Source organism: Cherax quadricarinatus, chromosome 81 (genome assembly GCF_038502225.1).
Source record: "Cherax quadricarinatus isolate ZL_2023a chromosome 81, ASM3850222v1, whole genome shotgun sequence".
In the NCBI taxonomy this organism is placed as follows: domain Eukaryota; kingdom Metazoa; phylum Arthropoda; class Malacostraca; order Decapoda; family Parastacidae; genus Cherax; species Cherax quadricarinatus.
The window spans coordinates 1,710,844-1,730,644 of NC_091372.1; the positions used below are offsets into that span (position 1 = coordinate 1,710,844).

A 19,801-nucleotide genomic window follows, 5' to 3' on the forward strand; every position below is an offset into this window, starting at 1 on the left:
TCACATAAGGTCATCAGAGATCACATAAGGTCATCAGAGATCACATAAGGTCATCAGAGATCATATAAGGTCATCAGAGATCACATAAGGTCATCAGAGATCACATAAGGTCATCAGAGATCACATAAGGTCATCAGAGATCACATAAGGTCATCAGAGATCACATAAGGTCATCAGAGATCACATAAGGTCATCAGAGATCACATAAGGTCATCAGAGATCACATAAGGTCATCAGAGATCACATAAGGTCATCAGAGATCACATAAGGTCATCAGAGATCATATAACGTCATCAGAGATCACATAAGGTCATCAGAGATCACATAAGGTCATCAGAGATCACATAAGGTCATCAGAGATCACATAAGGTCATCAGAGATCATATAAGGTCATCAGAGATCACATAAGGTCATCAGAGATCACATAAGGTCATCAGAGATCACATAAGGTCATCAGAGATCACATAAGGTCATCAGAGATCACATAAGGTCATCAGAGATCACATAAGGTCATCAGAGATCACATAAGGTCATCAGAGATCACATAAGGTCATCAGAGATCACATAAGGTCATCAGAGATCACATAAGGTCATCAGAGATCACATAAGGTCATCAGAGATCACATAAGGTTATGAGAGGTCATATAACGTCTTTAGAGGTCACATGACGTCATTATAGGTTACATAAGGTCATGAGAAGTCATAACAGGAGATCGAGAACAATAACAGTAAATGGAGAACAGTAGCAGTAAATAGTGAACAACAGTAGATGGTGAACTAAAACAACATGGTGAACAATAACAATAGTGGTGAAAAAACAATAGATGGTGAACAGTAACAGAAGATAGTGAACAATAACAACAGATGGTGAACAGTAACAGTAGATGGTGAATAACAACAGATGGTGAACAGTAACAGTAGATGAACAATAACAGAAGATGGTGAACAATAACAACAGATGGTGAACAGTAACAGTAGATGGTGAACAATAACAACAGATGGTGAACAGTAACAGAAGATGGTGAACAATAACAACAGATGGTGAACAATAACAAAAGATGGTGAACTATAACAACAGATGGTGAACAATAACAACAGATGGTGAACAATAACAACAGATGGTGAACAATAACAGAAGATGGTGAACAATAACAACAGATGGTGAACAATAACAGAAGATGGTGAACAATAACAACAGATGGTGAACAATAACAGAAGATGGTGAACAATAACAACAGATGGTGAACAGTAACAGTAGATGGTGAACAACAACAACAGATGGTGAACAATAACAGGAGATGGTGAACAATAACAGATGGTGAACAATAACAGAAGTTCCAGCAGTGGAACACAAACAACAGTGCAAGAAGCGTCAGGTTACATCACTAGCGGTTAAATCATTACACAGGTACATAATTGTACAGTGTTGACTTATAAGTCAATGTTCACTCATGGAGTGTTCTGATGAACAAAATTGTGAACACAAATAACATTAAATTCTCTCTGAAGAACAAAACTGTTCAGGACTTCTCTCTGAGGAACAAAATTGTTCACAATTGTTCTCTCTGACCAAAACTGTTCACAATTTATATCAAATGTTCACTCACGGAGTGTTATTATGAACAGAATCGTTGTGAACACAGATAACAAAATTGTTCTCTGAAGGGCAATACTGTTCATGTTAATGTGAGAGTGACATGACACTCACCTCTAATAAGGTCACTCTGGGTGTCAGAGTGCAGGTGTAGAAGTGAGAGTGACATGACACTCACCTCTAATAAGGTCACTCTGGGTGTCAGAGTGCAGGTGTAGAAGTGAGAGTGACATGACACTCACCTCTAGTAAGGTCACTCTGGGTGCCAGAGTGCAGGTATAGAAGTGAGAGTGACATGACACTCACCTCTAATAAGGTCACTCTGGGTGCCAGAGTGCAGGAATAGAAGTGAGAGTGACATGACACTCACCTCTAGTAAGGCCACTCTGGGTGCCAGAGTGCAGGTATAGAAGTGAGAGTGACATGACACTCGCCTCTAATAAGGTCACTCTGGGTGCCAGAGTGCAGGTATAGAAGTGAGAGTGACATGACACTCACCTCTAGTAAGGTCACTCTGGGTGCCAGTGTGCAGGTATAGAAGTGAGAGTGACATGACACTCACCTCTAGTAAGGTCACTCTGGGTGCCAGAGTGCAGGTATAGAAGTGAGAGTGACATGACACTCACCTCTAATAAGGTCACTCTGGGTGTCAGAGTGCAGGTGTAGAAGTGTTGTGAGAGTGACATGACACTCACCTCTAATAAGGTCACTCTGGGTGTCAGAGTGCAGGTATAGAAGTGAGAGTGACATGACACTCACCTCTAATAAGGTCACTCTGGGTGTCAGAGTGCAGGTGTAGAAGTGTTGTGAGAGTGACATGACACTCACCTCTAATAAGGTCACTGGGTGTCAGAGTGCAGGTATAGAAGTGAGGGTGACATGACACTCACCTCTAATAAGGTCACTGGGTGCCACCGTGCAGGTATAGAAGAGAGTGATATGACACTCACCTCTAATAAGGTCACTCTGGGTGTCAGAGTGCAGGTACAGAAGTGAGAGGGACATGACACTCACCTCTAATAAGGTCACTCTGGGTGCCAGAGTGCAGGTATAGAAGTGAGAGTGACATGACACTCACCTCTAGTAAGGTCACTCTGGGTGCCAGAGTGCAGGTATAGAAGTGAGAGTGACATGACACTCACCTCTAGTAAGGTCACTCTGGGTGCCAGAGTGCAGGTATAGAAGTGAGAGTGACATGACACTCACCTCTAATAAGGTCACTCTGGGTGCCAGAGTGCAGGTATAGAAGTGAGAGTGACAAGACACTCACCTCTAGTAAGGCCACTCTGGGTGCCAGAGTGCAGGTATAGAAGTGAGAGTGACATGACACTCACCTCTAATAAGGTCACTCTGGGTGCCAGAGTGCAGGTATAGAAGTGAGAGTGACATGACACTCACCTCTAGTAAGGTCACTCTGGGTGCCAGTGTGCAGGTATAGAAGTGAGAGTGACATGACACTCACCTCTAGTAAGGTCACTCTGGGTGCCAGAGTGCAGGTATAGAAGTGAGAGTGACATGACACTCACCTCTAATAAGGTCACTCTGGGTGCCAGAGTGCAGGTATAGAAGTGAGAGTGACATGACACTCACCTCTAATAAGGTCACTCTGGGTGCCAGAGTGCAGGTATAGAAGTGAGAGTGACATGACACTCACCTCTAATTAGGTCACACTGGGTGCCAGAGTGCAGGTATAGAAGTGAGAGTGACATGACACTCACCTCTAATAAGGTCACTCTGGGTGTCAGAGTTCAGGTATAGAAGTGAGAGTGACATGACACTCACCTCTAATAAGGTCACTCTGGGTGTCAGAGTGCAGGTGTAGAAGTGTTGTGAGAGTGACATGACACTCACCTCTAATAAGGTCACTCTGGGTGCCAGAGTGCAGGTATAGAAGTGAGAGTGACATGACACTCACCTCTAGTAAGGTCACTCTGGGTGTCAGAGTGCAGGTATAGAAGTGAGTGACATGACACTCGCCTCTAATAAGGTCACTCTGGGTGTCATAGTGCAGGTATAGAAGTGAGAGTGACATGACACTCACCTCTAATAAGGTCACTCTGGGTGTCAGAGTGCAGGTATAGAAGTGAGAGTGACACGACACTCACCTCTAATAAGGTCACTCTGGGTGTCAGAGTGCAGGTGTAGTAGTGAGAGTAACATGACACTCTCCTCTAATAAGGTCACTCTGGGTGTCAGAGTGCAGGTGTAGAAGTGTTGTGAGAGTGACATGACACTCACCTCTAATAAGGTCACTCTGGGTGGCAGAGTGCAGGTGTAGAAGTGAGAGTGACATGACACTCACCTCTGATAAGGTCACTCTGGGTGTCAGAGTGCAGGTGTAGAAGTGAGAGTGACATGACACTCACATCTAATAAGGTCACTCTGGGTGTCAGAGTGCAGGTGTAGAAGTGAGAGTGACATGACACTCACCTTTAATAAGGTCACTCTGGGTGTCGGAGTGCAGGTATAGAAGTGAGAGTGACATGACACTCACCTCCAGTAAGGTCACTCTGGTGTCAGAGTGCAGGTATAGAAGTGAGTGACATGACACTCGCCTCTAATAAGGTCACTCTGGGTGTCAGAGTGCAGGTATAGAAGTGAGAGTGACTTGACACTCACCTCTAATAAGGTCACTCTGGGTGTCAGAGTGCAGGTACAGAAGTGAGAGTGACACGACGCTCACCTCTAATAAGGTCACTCTGGGTGTCAGAGTGCAGGTATAGAAGTGAGAGTGACATGACACTCACCTCTAATAAGGTCACTCTGGGTGTCAGAGTGCAGGTATAGAAGTGAGAGTGACATGACACTCACCTCTAATAAGGTCACTCTGGGTGTCAGAGTGCAGGTGTAGTAGTGAGAGTGACATGACACTCACCTCTAATAAGGTCACTCTGGGTGTCCGAGTGCAGGTGTAGAAGTGTTGTGAGAGTGACATGACACTCACCTCTAATAAGGTCACTCTGGGTGGTAGAGTGCAGGTGTAGAAGTGAGAGTGACATGACACTCACCTCTGATAAGGTCACTCTGGGTGTCAGAGTGCAGGTGTAGAAGTGAGAGTGACATGACACTCACATCTAATAAGGTCACTCTGGGTGTCAGAGTGCAGGTGTAGAAGTGAGAGTGACATGACACTCACCTATAATAAGGTCACTCTGGGTGTCGGAGTGCACTTATAGAAGTGAGGGTGACATGACACTCACCTCTAATAAGGTCACTCTGGGTGTCAGAGTGCAGGTATAGAAGAGAGTGACATGACACTCACCTCTAGTAAGGTCACTCTGGGTGTCAGAGTGCAGGTATAGAAGTGAGTGACATGACACTCGCCTCTAATAAGGTCACTCTGGGTGTCATAGTGCAGGTATAGAAGTGAGAGTGACATGACACTCACCTCTAATAAGGTCACTCTGGGTGTCAGAGTGCAGGTATAGAAGTGAGAGTGACACGACACTCACCTCTAATAAGGTCACTCTGGGTGTCAGAGTGCAGGTGTAGTAGTGAGAGTAACATGACACTCTCCTCTAATAAGGTCACTCTGGGTGTCAGAGTGCAGGTGTAGAAGTGTTGTGAGAGTGACATGACACTCACCTCTAATAAGGTCACTCTGGGTGGCAGAGTGCAGGTGTAGAAGTGAGAGTGACATGACACTCACCTCTGATAAGGTCACTCTGGGTGTCAGAGTGCAGGTGTAGAAGTGTTGTGAGAGTGACATGACACTCACCTCTAATAAGGTCACTCTGGGTGCCAGAGTGCAGGTATAGAAGTGAGAGTGACATGACACTCACCTCTAGTAAGGTCACTCTGGGTGTCAGAGTGCAGGTATAGAAGTGAGTGACATGACACTCGCCTCTAATAAGGTCACTCTGGGTGTCATAGTGCAGGTATAGAAGTGAGAGTGACATGACACTCACCTCTAATAAGGTCACTCTGGGTGTCAGAGTGCAGGTATAGAAGTGAGAGTGACATGACACTCACCTCTAATTAGGTCACACTGGGTGCCAGAGTGCAGGTATAGAAGTGAGAGTGACATGACACTCACCTCTAATAAGGTCACTCTGGGTGTCAGAGTTCAGGTATAGAAGTGAGAGTGACATGACACTCACCTCTAATAAGGTCACTCTGGGTGTCAGAGTGCAGGTGTAGAAGTGTTGTGAGAGTGACATGACACTCACCTCTAATAAGGTCACTCTGGGTGCCAGAGTGCAGGTATAGAAGTGAGAGTGACATGACACTCACCTCTAGTAAGGTCACTCTGGGTGTCAGAGTGCAGGTATAGAAGTGAGTGACATGACACTCGCCTCTAATAAGGTCACTCTGGGTGTCATAGTGCACATGACACTCACCTCTAATAAGGTCACTCTGGGTGTCAGAGTGCAGGTATAGAAGTGAGAGTGACACGACACTCACCTCTAATAAGGTCACTCTGGGTGTCAGAGTGCAGATGTAGTAGTGAGAGTAACATGACACTCTCCTCTAATAAGGTCACTCTGGGTGTCAGAGTGCAGGTGTAGAAGTGTTGTGAGAGTGACATGACACTCACCTCTAATAAGGTCACTCTGGGTGGCAGAGTGCAGGTGTAGAAGTGAGAGTGACATGACACTCACCTCTAATAAGGTCACTCTGGGTGTCAGAGTGCAGGTGTAGAACTGAGAGTGACATGACACTCACCTCTAATAAGGTCACTCTGGGTGTCAGAGTGCAGGTGTAGAACTGAGAGTGACATGACACTCACCTCTAATAAGGTCACTCTGGGTGTCGGAGTGCAGGTATAGAAGTGAGAGTGACATGACACTCACCTCCAGTAAGGTCACTCTGGGTGTCAGAGTGCAGGTATAGAAGTGAGTGACATGACACTCGCCTCTAATAAGGTCACTCTGGGTGTCAGAGTGCAGGTATAGAAGTGAGAGTGACTTGACACTCACCTCTAATAAGGTCACTCTGGGTGTCAGAGTGCAGGTACAGAAGTGAGAGTGACACGACGCTCACCTCTAATAAGGTCACTCTGGGTGTCAGAGTGCAGGTATAGAAGTGAGAGTGACATGACACTCACCTCTAATAAGGTCACTCTGGGTGTCAGAGTGCAGGTATAGAAGTGAGAGTGACATGACACTCACCTCTAATAAGGTCACTCTGGGTGTCAGAGTGCAGGTGTAGTAGTGAGAGTGACATGACACTCACCTCTAATAAGGTCACTCTGGGTGTCCGAGTGCAGGTGTAGAAGTGTTGTGAGAGTGACATGACACTCACCTCTAATAAGGTCACTCTGGGTGGTAGAGTGCAGGTGTAGAAGTGAGAGTGACATGACACTCACCTCTGATAAGGTCACTCTGGGTGTCAGAGTGCAGGTGTAGAAGTGAGAGTGACATGACACTCACATCTAATAAGGTCACTCTGGGTGTCAGAGTGCAGGTGTAGAAGTGAGAGTGACATGACACTCCCCTATAATAAGGTCACTCTGGGTGTCGGAGTGCAGGTATAGAAGTGAGGATGACATGACACTCACCTCTAATAAGGTCACTCTGGGTGTCAGAGTGCAGGTATAGAAGAGAGTGACATGACACTCACCTCTAATAAGGTCACTCTGGGTGTCAGAGTGCAGGTATAGAAGTGAGTGACATGACACTCACCTCTAATAAGGTCACTCTGGGTGTCAGAGTGCAGGTATAGAAGTGAGAGTGACATGACACTCACCTCTAATAAGGTCACTCTGGGTGTCAGAGTGCAGGTATAGAAGTGAGAGTGACATGACACTCACCTCTAATAAGGTCACTCTGGGTGTCAGAGTGCAGGTGTAGTAGTGAGAGTAACATGACACTCTCCTCTAATAAGGTCACTCTGGGTGTCAGAGTGCAGGTGTAGAAGTGTTGTGAGAGTGACATGACACTCACCTCTAATAAGGTCACTCTGGGTGGCAGAGTGCAGGTGTAGAAGTGAGAGTGACATGACACTCACCTCTGATAAGGTCACTCTGGGTGTCAGAGTGCAGGTGTAGAAGTGAGAGTGACATGACACTCACATCTAATAAGGTCACTCTGGGTGTCAGAGTGCAGGTGTAGAAGTGAGAGTGACACGACACTCACCTTTAATAAGGTCACTCTGGGTGTCGGAGTGCAGGTATAGAAGTGAGAGTGACATGACACTCACCTCCAGTAAGGTCACTCTGGGTGTCAGAGTGCAGGTATAGAAGTGAGTGACATGACACTCGCCTCTAATAAGGTCACTCTGGGTGTCAGAGTGCAGGTATAGAAGTGAGAGTGACATGACACTCACCTCTAATAAGGTCACTCTGGGTGTCAGAGTGCAGGTACAGAAGTGAGAGTGACACGACGCTCACCTCTAATAAGGTCACTCTGGGTGCCAGAGTGCAGGTGTAGAAGTGAGAGTGACATGACACTCACCTCTAATAAGGTCACTCTGGGTGTCAGAGTACAGGTATAGAAGTGAGAGTGACATGACACTCACCTATAATAAGGTCACTCTGGGTGTCGGAGTGCAGGTATAGAAGTGAGAGTGACATGACACTCACCTCTAATAAGGTCACTCTGATACCCAGAGTGCAGGTATAGAAGTGAGAGTGACATGACACTCACCTCTAATAAGGTCACTCTGGGTGCCAGAGTGCAGGTGTAGAAGTGAGAGTGACATGACACTCACCTCTAATAAGGTCACTCTGGGTGTCAGAGTGCAGGTATAGAAGTGAGAGTGACATGACACTCACCTATAATAAGGTCACTCTGGGTGTCGGAGTGCAGGTATAGAAGTGAGAGTGACATGACACTCACCTCTAATAAGGTCACTCTGATACCCAGAGTGCAGGTATAGAAGTGAGAGTGACATGACACTCACCTCTAATAAGGTTACTCTGGGTGTCAGAGTGCAGGTGTAGAAGTGAGAGTGACATGACACTCACCTATAATAAGGTCACTCTGGGTGTCGGAGTGCAGGTATAGAAGTGAGGGTGACATGACACTCACCTCTAATAAGGTTACTCTGGGTGTCAGAGTTCAGGTATGGAAGTGAGAGTGACACGACACTCACCTCTAATAAGGTCACTCTGGGTGTCAGAGTGCAGGTGTAGAAGTGAGGGTGACACGACACTCACCTCTAATAAGGTCACTCTGGGTGTCAGAGTGCAGGTATAGAAGTGAGGGTGACATGACACTCACCTCTAATAAGGTCACTCTGGGTGTCAGAGTGCAGGTGTAGAAGTGAGGGTGACATGACACTCACCTCTAATAAGGTCACTCTGGGTGTCAGAGTGCAGGTATAGAAGTGAGAGTGTCATGACACTCACCTCTAATAAGGTCACTCTGGGTGTCAGAGTGCAGGTGTAGAAGTGTGGCACTCTGAGAGTGACAGTAGTGCTTCCCACTGCTCCAGCTGGCATTGTGTCTGGCCAGGTAGTAACAAGCTCCTGGGCCCTCCTCCCACATGAACGGACACTCACCTGTTGAATAATATCATTATTAGCGACGGTGGATCGAGTCTGCAACATTATTTGTGTTATATAATGCACTCACAGTGACGGAGGATCAAGCCTGCACCACTAATAGTGTTGGAACAACACTCACAGTGACGGAGGATCAAGCCTGCACCACTAATAGTGTTGGAACAACACTCACAGTGACGGAGGATCAAGCCTGCAACACTAATAGTGTTGGAACAACACTCACAGTGACGGAGGATCAAGCCTGCACCACTAATAGTGTTGGAACAACACTCACAGTGACGGAGGATCAAGCCTGCAACACTAATAGTGTTGGAACAACACTCACAGTGACGGAGGATCAAGCCTGCAACACTAATAGTGTTGGAACAACACTCACAGTGACGGAGGATCAAGTCTGCACCACTAATAGTGTTGGAACAACACTCACAGTGACGGAGGATCAAGTCTGCACCACTAATAGTGTTGGAACAACACAAAACTCTAGCGCACAACAATTATAACTAACATTCTAACAACATATTGAACGTTGGTGAACACGGTGAACGAAAATAGAAGAGAAATGAACGTAAATAATGGAGAAGGTACGTGACACTACGTTCCGGGAAGCTGTCCTTAATTATAACGTAGCGACTGTGTCAAGACGTTACCGGTGACGTAATGAAAGTCTGATGTAAAATTTGAGGGTGATTGAGTAGGTAGGTGTCTACCTGAGTAGGTAGGTGTCTTCCTGAGTAGGTAGGTGTCTTCCTGAGTAGGTAGGTGTCTACCTGAGTAGGTAGGTGTCTACCTGAGTAGGTAGGTGTCTTCCTGAGTTCTACCTGAGTAGGTAGGTGTCTACCTGAGTAGGTAGGTGTCTTCCTGAGTAGGTAGGTGTCTACCTGAGTAGGTAGGTGTCTACCTGAGTAGGTAGGTGTCTACCTGAGTAGGTAGGTGTCTTCCTGAGTAGGTAGGTGTCTACCTGAGTAGGTAGGTGGCTACCTGAGTAGGTAGGTGTCTACCTGAGTAGGTAGGTGTCTTCCTGAGTAGGTAGGTGTCTACCTGAGTAGGTAGGTGTCTACCTGAGTAGGTAGGTGTCTACCTGAGTAGGTAGGTGTCTACCTGAGTAGGTAGGTGTCTACCTGAGTAGGTAGGTGTCTTCCTGAGTAGGTAGGTGTCTACCTGAGTAGGTAGGTGTCTACCTGAGTAGGTAGGTGTCTACCTGAGTAGGTAGGTGGCTACCTGAGTAAGTAGGTGTCTACCTGAGTAGGAAGGTGTCTTTCTGAGTAGGTAGGTGTCTACCTGAGTAGGTAGGTGTCTTCCTGAGTAGGTAGGTGTCTACCTGAGTAGGTAGGTGTCTTCCTGAGTAGGTAGGTGTCTACCTGAGTAGGTAGGTGTCTACCTGAGTAGGTAGGTGTCTACCTGAGTAGGTAGGTGTCTACCTGAGTAGGTAGATGTCTACCTGAGTAGGTAGGTGTCTTCCTGAGTAGGTAGGTGTCTACCTGAGCAGGTAGGTGTCTACCTGAGTAGGTAGGTGTTTTCCTGAGTAGGTAGGTGTCTACCTGAGTAGGTAGGTGTCTACCTGAGTAGGTAGGTGTCTTCCTGAGTAGGTAGGTGTCTACCTGAGTAGGTAGGTGTCTACCTGAGTAGGTAGGTGTCTACCTGAGTAGGTAGGTGTCTACCTGAGTAGGTAGGTGTCTTCCTGAGTAGGTAGGTGTCTACCTGAGTAGGTAGGTGTCTTCCTGAGTAGGTAGGTGTCTACCTGAGTAGGTAGGTGTCTTCCTGAGTAGGTAGGTGTCTACCTGAGCAGGTAGGTGTCTACCTGAGCAGGTAGGTGTCTACCTGAGCAGGTAGGTGTCTACCTGAGCAGGTAAGATAACGTTACACTGTAGCTGAGATAATGTTACAGTGTAGCTGAGATAATGTTACAGTGTAGCTGAGATAATGTTACAGTGCAGCTGAGATAATGTTACAGTGTAGCTGAGATAACGTTACAGTGTAGCTGAGATAATGTTACAGTGTAGCTGAGATAATGTTACAGTGTAGCTGAGATAATGTTACAGTGTAGCTGAGATAATGTTACAGTGTAGCTGAGATAATGTTACAGTGTAGCTGAGATAATGTTACAGTGTAGCTGAGATAATGTTACAGTGTAGCTGAGATAATGTTACAGTGTAGCTGAGATAATGTTACAGTGTAGCTGAGATAATGTTACAGTGTAGCTGAGATAATGTTACAGTGTAGCTGAGATAATGTTACAGTGTAGCTGAGATAATGTTACAGTGTAGCTGAGATGTTACAGGCCCGGTGGCCTGGTGGCTAAAGCTCCCGCTTCACACACGGAGGGCCCGGGTTCGATTCCCGGCGGGTGGAAACATTCGACACGTTTGAACATTAAAATGGTATAAAATACCGACAGGTTGTTAGGTAAGACACATATGCAACAGTTAGGTATCTTTATTATGAAACGTTTCGCCTACACAGTAGGCTTCTTCAGTCAAGTACAGAAAAGTTGATAGAAGCAGAAGATACTTGAAGACGATGTAATCAGTCCATCACCCTTAAAGTTTTGAGGTGGTCAGTCCCTCAGTCTGGAGAAGAGCATTGTTCCATAGTATGAAACAATATGGAGAAGAAGTGACAGGATGGAGCTTTTTATAGCGCCAAGAGGTGAGACGTAGGCCACTAGGAGAGGTAAGAACTCAGATGTTGAAAGGCCAGGTCCCTCTCAAATCCAGCCGCTCTCAACTTCGACAACTTCCACTAGTGAGAGGGGCTGGATTTGAGAGGGACCTGACCTCTCAACATCTGAGTTCTTACCTCTCCTAGTGGCCTACGTCTCACCTCTTGGCGCTATAAAAAGCTCCATCCCGTCACATCTTCTCCATATTGTTTCATACTATGGAACAATACTCTTCTCCAGACTGAGGGACTGACCACCTCAAAACTTTAAGGGTGATGGACTGATTACATCGTCTTCAAGTATCTTCTGCTTCTATCAACTTTTCTGTACTTGACTGAAGAAGCCTACTGTGTAGGCGAAACGTTTCATAATAAAGATACCTAACTGTTGCATATGTGTCTTACCTAACATTCGACACGTTTCCTTACACCTGTTGTCCTGTTCACCTAGCAGCAAATAGGTACCTGGGTGTTAGTCGACTGGTGTGGGTCGCATCCTGGGGGACAAGATTAAGGACTCCAATGGAAATAAGTTAGACAGTCCTCGATGACGCCCTGACTTTCTTGGGTTATCCTGGCTGGCTAACCCTCCGGGGTTAAAAATCCGAACGAAATCTTATCTTATCTTATCTTATCTCTTAACATCACGTCATAATGACGTACACAGTATAAGTCACTATGCTGAGTAATAACCCACACAGACAGTAACTCACGAGACTGACTGACCTGTATATTTCGGTTCCTTTCTGGGACCCTCTTCAGCAGATGCATGTGGAAACTAAGAACATAAGAGAGGAGGAACACTGCAGCAGGCCTTCTGGCCCATGCTGGGCAGGTCCTAGTCACCTACTGGCCCATGCTAGGGAGGTCCTAGTCACCTACTGGCCCATGCTAGGCAGGTCGTAGTCACCTACTGGCCCATGCTAGGGAGGTCCTAGTCACCTCCTGGCCCATGCTAGGCAGGTCCTAGTCACCTACTGGCCCATGCTAGGCAGGTCCTAGTTACCTACTGGCCCATGCTAGGCAGGTCTAGTCACCTACTGGCCCATGCTAGGCAGGTCGTAGTCACCTACTGGCTCATGCTAGGCAAGTCTAAGTCAACTACTGGCGCATGCTAGGCAGGTCCTAGTTACTTACTGGCCCATGCTAGGCAGGTCGTAGTCACCTACTGGCCCATGCTAGGCACATGTATTGCACATGTGTCTAATTTATCAACTTGTGGGTTCTTTGTGCCATCTACACGATGGTAGATAGGGAAGGAAGGTAGAGAGAGATGGTTTGACTGATCTCTATATTTGGTAGTATAAAGACAAGAATGAAATGGTTATATAATCATATTTTTTAAAGTGGTGGAGTGGTAAGCCAGTGGAAGGCCTCGGTCAGATGACCAAAAGCTTCAGCTGTGGGTCACCATATGGCTAAGACCCGCGTCAGGAAATACTTGCTCTGTTTCCTGACAAACATTACCTGACCTAACTAGTATATTTGGTCTACCACAATATTGGTGGATATTACTGAGCTCTGGCAAATGTTCACTGCACTTCACTTATCCTTAAGTTATTATAAACACAGGAAGGCAAATATAGAATAGAGTCGTAAAATAAGAAAAGTTTGTATGGTGAAGTCTATCATTAGTACGTCACAACAGAACGACTGGAAACTAGGAACGTAAAGTTATTAGTGAGTTAGCACTCTACTAGGAGAGTCGTGGTCACTGTATTCTGCTCCAAGTTATTTTATATATATACATATGTTGTGTAGAATTCTCAGAATTTTGTTGGGTAGGAAGAGAGAGTCAGTCAGACTGTGAGAATGAGTCAACAGTATATCTCATACATTAACAATAACCACGGTGGAAATAAGTCACTCTGACTTTCTGGGTTATCATGGTGGGTAATTTATATGTTACTGTGTGTGATAATTGTAATCACCAACATTTGTGAAACTGTATTTATGTGTACCTCTGTTTATGTGTACCTGTTCTTAGGTATACCTGTACATAAATAAACTTATTAGCCAAGATTGTTACACAGCCACATCAGAAGGAAGATGACGGTGAAGTAGCAGGTAATAAGGCGAAAGAAGGAAGGGGGAGAGCGAACTAGCAAAAACGAGGAAGCCTGGTCACTCATAGTGAGAGAGTTATTACTAGTTAGTGAGGTAGAATGCCTCGACAAGTACTGAACACACACACAGGTCAAGAACTACCAGAGTGAGACAAATACCTTAAAGGCAATGTGGCCAGGCAACATCTCTCAATGAGTTTTGAGAGAAGGAGCAGAGGCACTGTGTGAGCCATTACCCAAAGCTTTCAAGTTATTCAACAGAAGATAACTGCCAGAGGTGTGGAAGACAGGAGATGCAGTTTTACTATTGAAGACAAGGGAGATAGACTGGTATTCACCTACAGGAAGGTCTCAGTATAAGGTTATGGAGAAGATTAGCACATTAGTAGAGCCCGTAAAGAGGAATGGATTTGTAAACAACCAGCACACCGTAAGAGATGATAACATATCTTTTAAACCTGCTAGACTTCTACAACAAGCTAACATAAGCCAGGAGAGAGAGCGATGGGTAGATGGACATTGTAATAAAGTTGGTAGAATTACCGACAATATGTAAAGTAAAAGGACACAAGTGCAACTAATGTGACATTTATTGTGGCAACGTTTCGCTCTCCAGGAGCTTTATCAAGCTTGATAAAGCTCCTGGAGAGCGAAACGTTGCCACAATAAATGTCACATTAGTTGCACTTGTGTCCTTTTACTTTAGATGGACATTCTTCGACTCTAAGAAGGCTATCAATACAGTACCATGGAACAAAGTGGGACAATACCTAGAACAACAAGCAGGTGTACCAGTACAAATACACTTACCTGGTGCAATATTTACACTGATACACTTACTTAACTAAGTTTAAAACCTATCTACTACCCAAGGGTCATTAAAACATGTGCCCACGACCAGACATACTTTAATGATCGTCAGTTTGTAGATAGATTCCCAACTCACCAAGACAAACTTACCAACATGCTGGAGGGGAGGTGATTACATTCCAGAACCCAACTTAACTAACTTCAACTAAGTTAGAAACTAACTCTGCCTTCATCACAGAGTTAGCAACTAGGGTAGCTTCATAACTAATGTGTATATTAGCCACTCCACCAGCACCCAGTACTTCCAAGGTCAGGGTAGTAAAGGTCAGGGTGGTAAAGGTCAGGGTACATAAGAACATAAGGAGAAGCACTGCAGCAGGCCTGTTGGCCCATACTAGGCAGGTCCTTTACAATTCATCCCACTAACAAACATTTGACCAACCCAATTTTCAATGCCACCCAAGAAACAAGCTCCGATGTGCAAGTTCCACTCAAATCCAACCCCTCCCACTCATGTACTTATCCAACCTAAATTTGAAACTACCCAAAGTCCTAGCCTCAATAACCCAACTAGGTAGACTGTTCCACTCATCAACTAGGTAGACTGTTCCACTCATCAACTAGGTAGACTGTTCCACTCATCAACTAGGTAGACTGTTCCACTCATCAACTACCCTATTTCCAAACCAATACTTTCCTATGTCCTTTCTAAATCTAAACTTATCTAATTTAAATCCATTACTGCGGGTTCTCTCTTGGAGAGATATCCTCAAGACCTTGTTAATATCCCCTTAAAGGTCATGGTGGTAAAGGTCAGGGGTAGTAAAGGTCAGGGTGGTAAAGGTCAGGGTGGTAAAGGTCAGGGTAGTAAAGGTCAGGTCAGTAACGGTCAGGTCAGTCAAGGTCAGGGTAGTAAAGGTCATGGTGGTAAAGGTCAGGGTAGTAAAGGTCAGGTCAGGGTGGTAAAGGTCAGGGTAGTAAGGGTCAGGTCAGTAAAGGTCAGGGTGGTAAACATCAGGGTAGTTAACGTCATGGTGGTAAAGGTCAGGGTAGTAAAGGTCAGGTCAGTAAAGGTCAGGGTAGTAAAGGTCAGGCAGCAAAGGTCAGGTCAGTAAAGGTCAGGGTAGAGGTCAGGTCAGTGAAAGTCAGGGTAGTAAAGGTCAGGGTAGTAAAGGTCAGGGTGGTAAAGGCCAGGGTAGTAAAGGTCATGGTGGTAAAGGTCAGGTCAGTTAAGGTCAGAGTGGTAAAGGTCAGGTCAGTAAAGGTCAGGGTGATAAAGGTCAGGGTAGTAAAGGTCAGGTCAGTAACGTTCAGGATGGTAAAGGTCAGGTCAGTAAAGGTCAGGGTAGTAAAGGTCAGGGTAAAGATCAGGGTGGTAAAGGTCAGGGTAGTAAAGGTCAGGGTGATAAAGGTCAGGGTAGTAAAGGTCAGGGTAGTAAAGGTCGGGTCAGTAAAGGTCAGGGTAGTAAAGGTCAGGGTAAAGATCAGGGTGGTAAAGGTCAGGGTAGTAAAGGTCAGGGTGATAAAGGTCAGGGTAGTAAAGGTCAGGTCAGTAACGTTCAGGATGGTAAAGGTCAGGTCAGTAAAGGTCAGGGTAGTAAAGGTCAGGGTAAAGGTCAGGGTAGTAAAGGTCAGGGTAGTAAAGGTCAGGGTGATAAAGGTCAGGGTAGTAAAGGTCAGGTCAGTAAAGTTCAGGGTGGTAAAGGTCAGGGTAGTCAAGGTCAGGCCAGTAAAGGTCAGGGTAGTAAAGGTCAGGGTGGTAAAGGCCAGGGTAGTAAAGGTCATGGTGGTAAAGGTCAGGTCAGTTAAGGTCAGAGTGGTAAAGATCAGGTCAGTAAAGGTCAGGGTGATAAAGGTCAGGGTAGTAAAGGTCAGGTCAGTTAAGGTCAGAGTGGTAAAGGTCAGGTCAGTAAAGGTCAGGGTGATAAAGGTCAGGGTAGTAAAGGTCAGGTCAGTAACGTTCAGGGTGGTAAAGGTCAGGTCAGTAAAGGTCAGGGTAGTAAAGGTCAGGGTAAAGATCAGGGTGGTAAAGGTCAGGGTAGTAAAGGTCAGGGTAGTAAAGGTCAGGGTGATAAAGGTCAGGGTAGTAAAGGTCAGGTCAGTAAAGTTCAGGGTGGTAAAGGTCAGGGTAGTCAAGATCAGGCCAGTAAAGGTCAGGGTAGTAAAGGTAAGGTCAATAAATCAGATGAATAAAGATCAGGAAAGGTCAGGTTAATAAAGGTCAGGTCAATAAAGTTAAGGTCAAAGGTCAGATCAGTATAGGTCAGGTCAGTGAAGGTCATGTCAATAAGGGTCAGGTAAGGACACCTTAATAATGAGGGTTGAGACAGGTATTCTGCCTTATTGATGGAATGAGAGAGAGAGAGAGAGAGAGAGAGAGAGAGAGAGAGAGAGAGAGCACAATGTTATGAGGCCAGTAATAGCACCTCTGACAACCTTGCTCTCTCTCTCTCTCTCTCTCTCTCTCTCTCTCTCTCTCTCTCTCTCTCTCTCTCTCTCTCTCTCTCTCTCTCTCTCTCTCTCTCTCTCTCTCTCTTTCTCAAGAGGTATACACACAAACACAAAGACCTTTGCTTTTAAGATCTTTAAAGGCTTTCTGACGTGTGTGTGTGTGCTCACCTAATTGTGGTTGCAGGGGTCGATTCACAGCTCCTGGCCCCGCCTCTTCACTGATCGCTACTTGGTTCGCTTCTGTATGTGTGTGTGTGTGTGTGTGTGTGTGTGTGTGTGTACTCACCTATTTGTACTCAGCTATTTGTGGTTGCAGGGGTCGAGTCAAAGCTCCTGGCCCCGCCTCTTCACTGGTTGCTACTGGGTTTCCTCTCTCCCCGCTCCATGAGCTTTGTCATACCTCGCCTTAAAACTACGTATGGTTCCCGCCTCCACTACGTCACTTTCTAGGCTATTCCACGGCCTGACTACTCTATGACTGAAGAAATACTTCCTAACATCCCTTTGATTCATCTGAGTCTTCAACTTCCAATTGTGACCCCTTGTTTCTGTGTCCCATCCCTGGAACATCCCGTCTTTGTCCACCTTGTCTATTCCGCGCAGTATTTTATATGTCGTTATCATGTTTTCCCTGACCCTCCTGTCCTCCAGTGTCGTCAGGCCGATTTCCCTTAGCCTTTCATCATAGGAACTAACCTTGTCTCAAACCTTTGCAATTTCTATAATTTCTTGACGTGCTTGATCAAGTGCGGGTTCCAAACAGGTGCTGCATACTCCAGTATGGACCTGACGTACACGGTGTACAGTGTCTTGAACGATTCTTTACTGAGGTATCGGAACGCTGTTCTGTGTGTGTGTGTGTGTGTGTGTGTGTGTGTGTGTGTGTGTGTGTGTGTGTGTGTGTGTATACACCTGAGGGACCACAAGAGTTCTCAGTATTGTGTGGGTCATCCCTGGAGACCAACGCCAGTTCCTTGGTCCTAGCCCACACTATACTGTGTACACCTCTGCATTATTCTCTCTCTTCACCTTGTTATATGCACACCTTCCTATGTATCTTACTTTATATATATATATATATATATATATATATATATATATATATATATATATATATATATATATATATATATATATATATATATATATAGAGAGAGAGAGAGAGAGAGAGAGAGAGAGGCACAGGGAGGTCGCGACCCCCTAAATAAGAACCACGAGGGGAAAAAATCTTGAAGAGGTCAGGAGACACAACTTTGATTAGTATTAAGTTTGGGTCAAGTTGCAAACCTTTGTAATACGAGTCTTGGCTAAGTTGGTTCAAAGTTTCTAACTTAATGCATCTAAACTTTGCTTCGAAGTTCTCTAAAAGTCTCGTAAGTTATTCTTGTCTGCTCCTCTCTACGATTTATTCTTCTTTCTCTTGGTTTATTTATTCTCTTCTTTACTTCTTTTTGTAATAATAATAATAATAATAAACCAAACAAAAGAACAACAGTTAAAACAAAAACAACAAAAACAAGCACCTCACATTTGAAGCTTAATATTATGTCCACAAAAACTAAAAATTTGTCTATATAAATTTATGTCAATTTGAAAGTATATATATATATATATATATATATATATATATATATATATATATATATATATATATATATATATATATATATATCACTGATCTCTGGCTGAAGGAGACTCGAACCTACGAACCTTAGGACAAGGTACGCAGTGCTTTACCAATCTACCCACACTGGACAATACCTTGGCGTGTAGCATGTGCTACACGTTTGATCCAAGGCAGCCAGCTTTCAGGGAGAAGGCTTACAGCAGGGGATGAGATGAAAAGCTGTAAGCCTTCTCCCTGAAAGCTGGCTGCCCTGGATCAAACGTGTAGCACATGCTACACGCCAAGGTATTGTCCAGTGTGGGTAGATTGGTACAGCACTGCGTACCTTGTCCTAAGGTTCGTAGGTTCGAGTCTCCTTCAGCCAGAGATCAGTGTTTGTGTATATTTCGCATGCTCTCGCGAATATATATACATGTATATACATATATATATATATATATATATATATATATATATATATATATATATATTAACAAGTCGGCCGTCTCCCACCGAGGCAGGGTGACCCACCGAGGCAGGGTGACCCACCGAGGCAGGGTGACCCACCGAGGCAGGGTGACCCACCGAGGCAGGGTGACCCACCGAGGCAGGGTAACCCACGGAGGTAGGGTGACCCACGGAGGTAGGGTGACCCACCGAGGTAGGGTGACCCACCGAGGCAGGGTGACCCACCGAGGTAGGGTGACCCACCGAGGCAGGGTGACCCACCGAGGCAGGGTAACCCACGGAGGTAGGGTGACCCACGGAGGCAGGGTGACCCACCGAGGCAGGGTGACCCACCGAGGCAGGGTAACCCACGGAGGTAGGGTGACCCACGGAGGCAGGGTGACCCACCGAGGCAGGGTGACCCACCGAGGCAGGGTGACCCACCGAGGCAGGGTGAACCCACCCACCGAGAGGCACCGAGGTGACCCACCGAGGCAGGGTAACCCACGGAGGCAGGGTGACCCACCGAGGCAGAGGTGACCCACCGAGGCAGGGTACCCCACGGAGGTAGGGTGACCCTCGGAGGTAGGGTGACCCTCCGAGGTAGGGTGACCCACCGAGGCAGGGTGACCCACCGAGGCAGGGTGACCCACCGAGGCAGGGTGACCCACCGAGGCAGGGTAACCCACGGGGGTAACCCACGGAGTAGACCCACCGAGGCA

General features: G+C 45.9%; 1 protein-coding gene across 1 annotated transcript in view; it reads right to left on the reverse strand.

Annotated features, from left to right (window-relative positions):
* Positions 1-19,801, reverse strand: part of LOC128699782 (uncharacterized) — a 209,340-nt gene that overhangs the window by 62,881 nt on the left and 126,658 nt on the right. Inside the window, exon 3 of the mRNA XM_070102258.1 lies at positions 8,886-9,038. Within this exon, the coding sequence (XP_069958359.1) occupies positions 8,886-9,038 (153 nt within the window). The remainder of the gene's footprint in view (positions 1-8,885; positions 9,039-19,801) is intronic.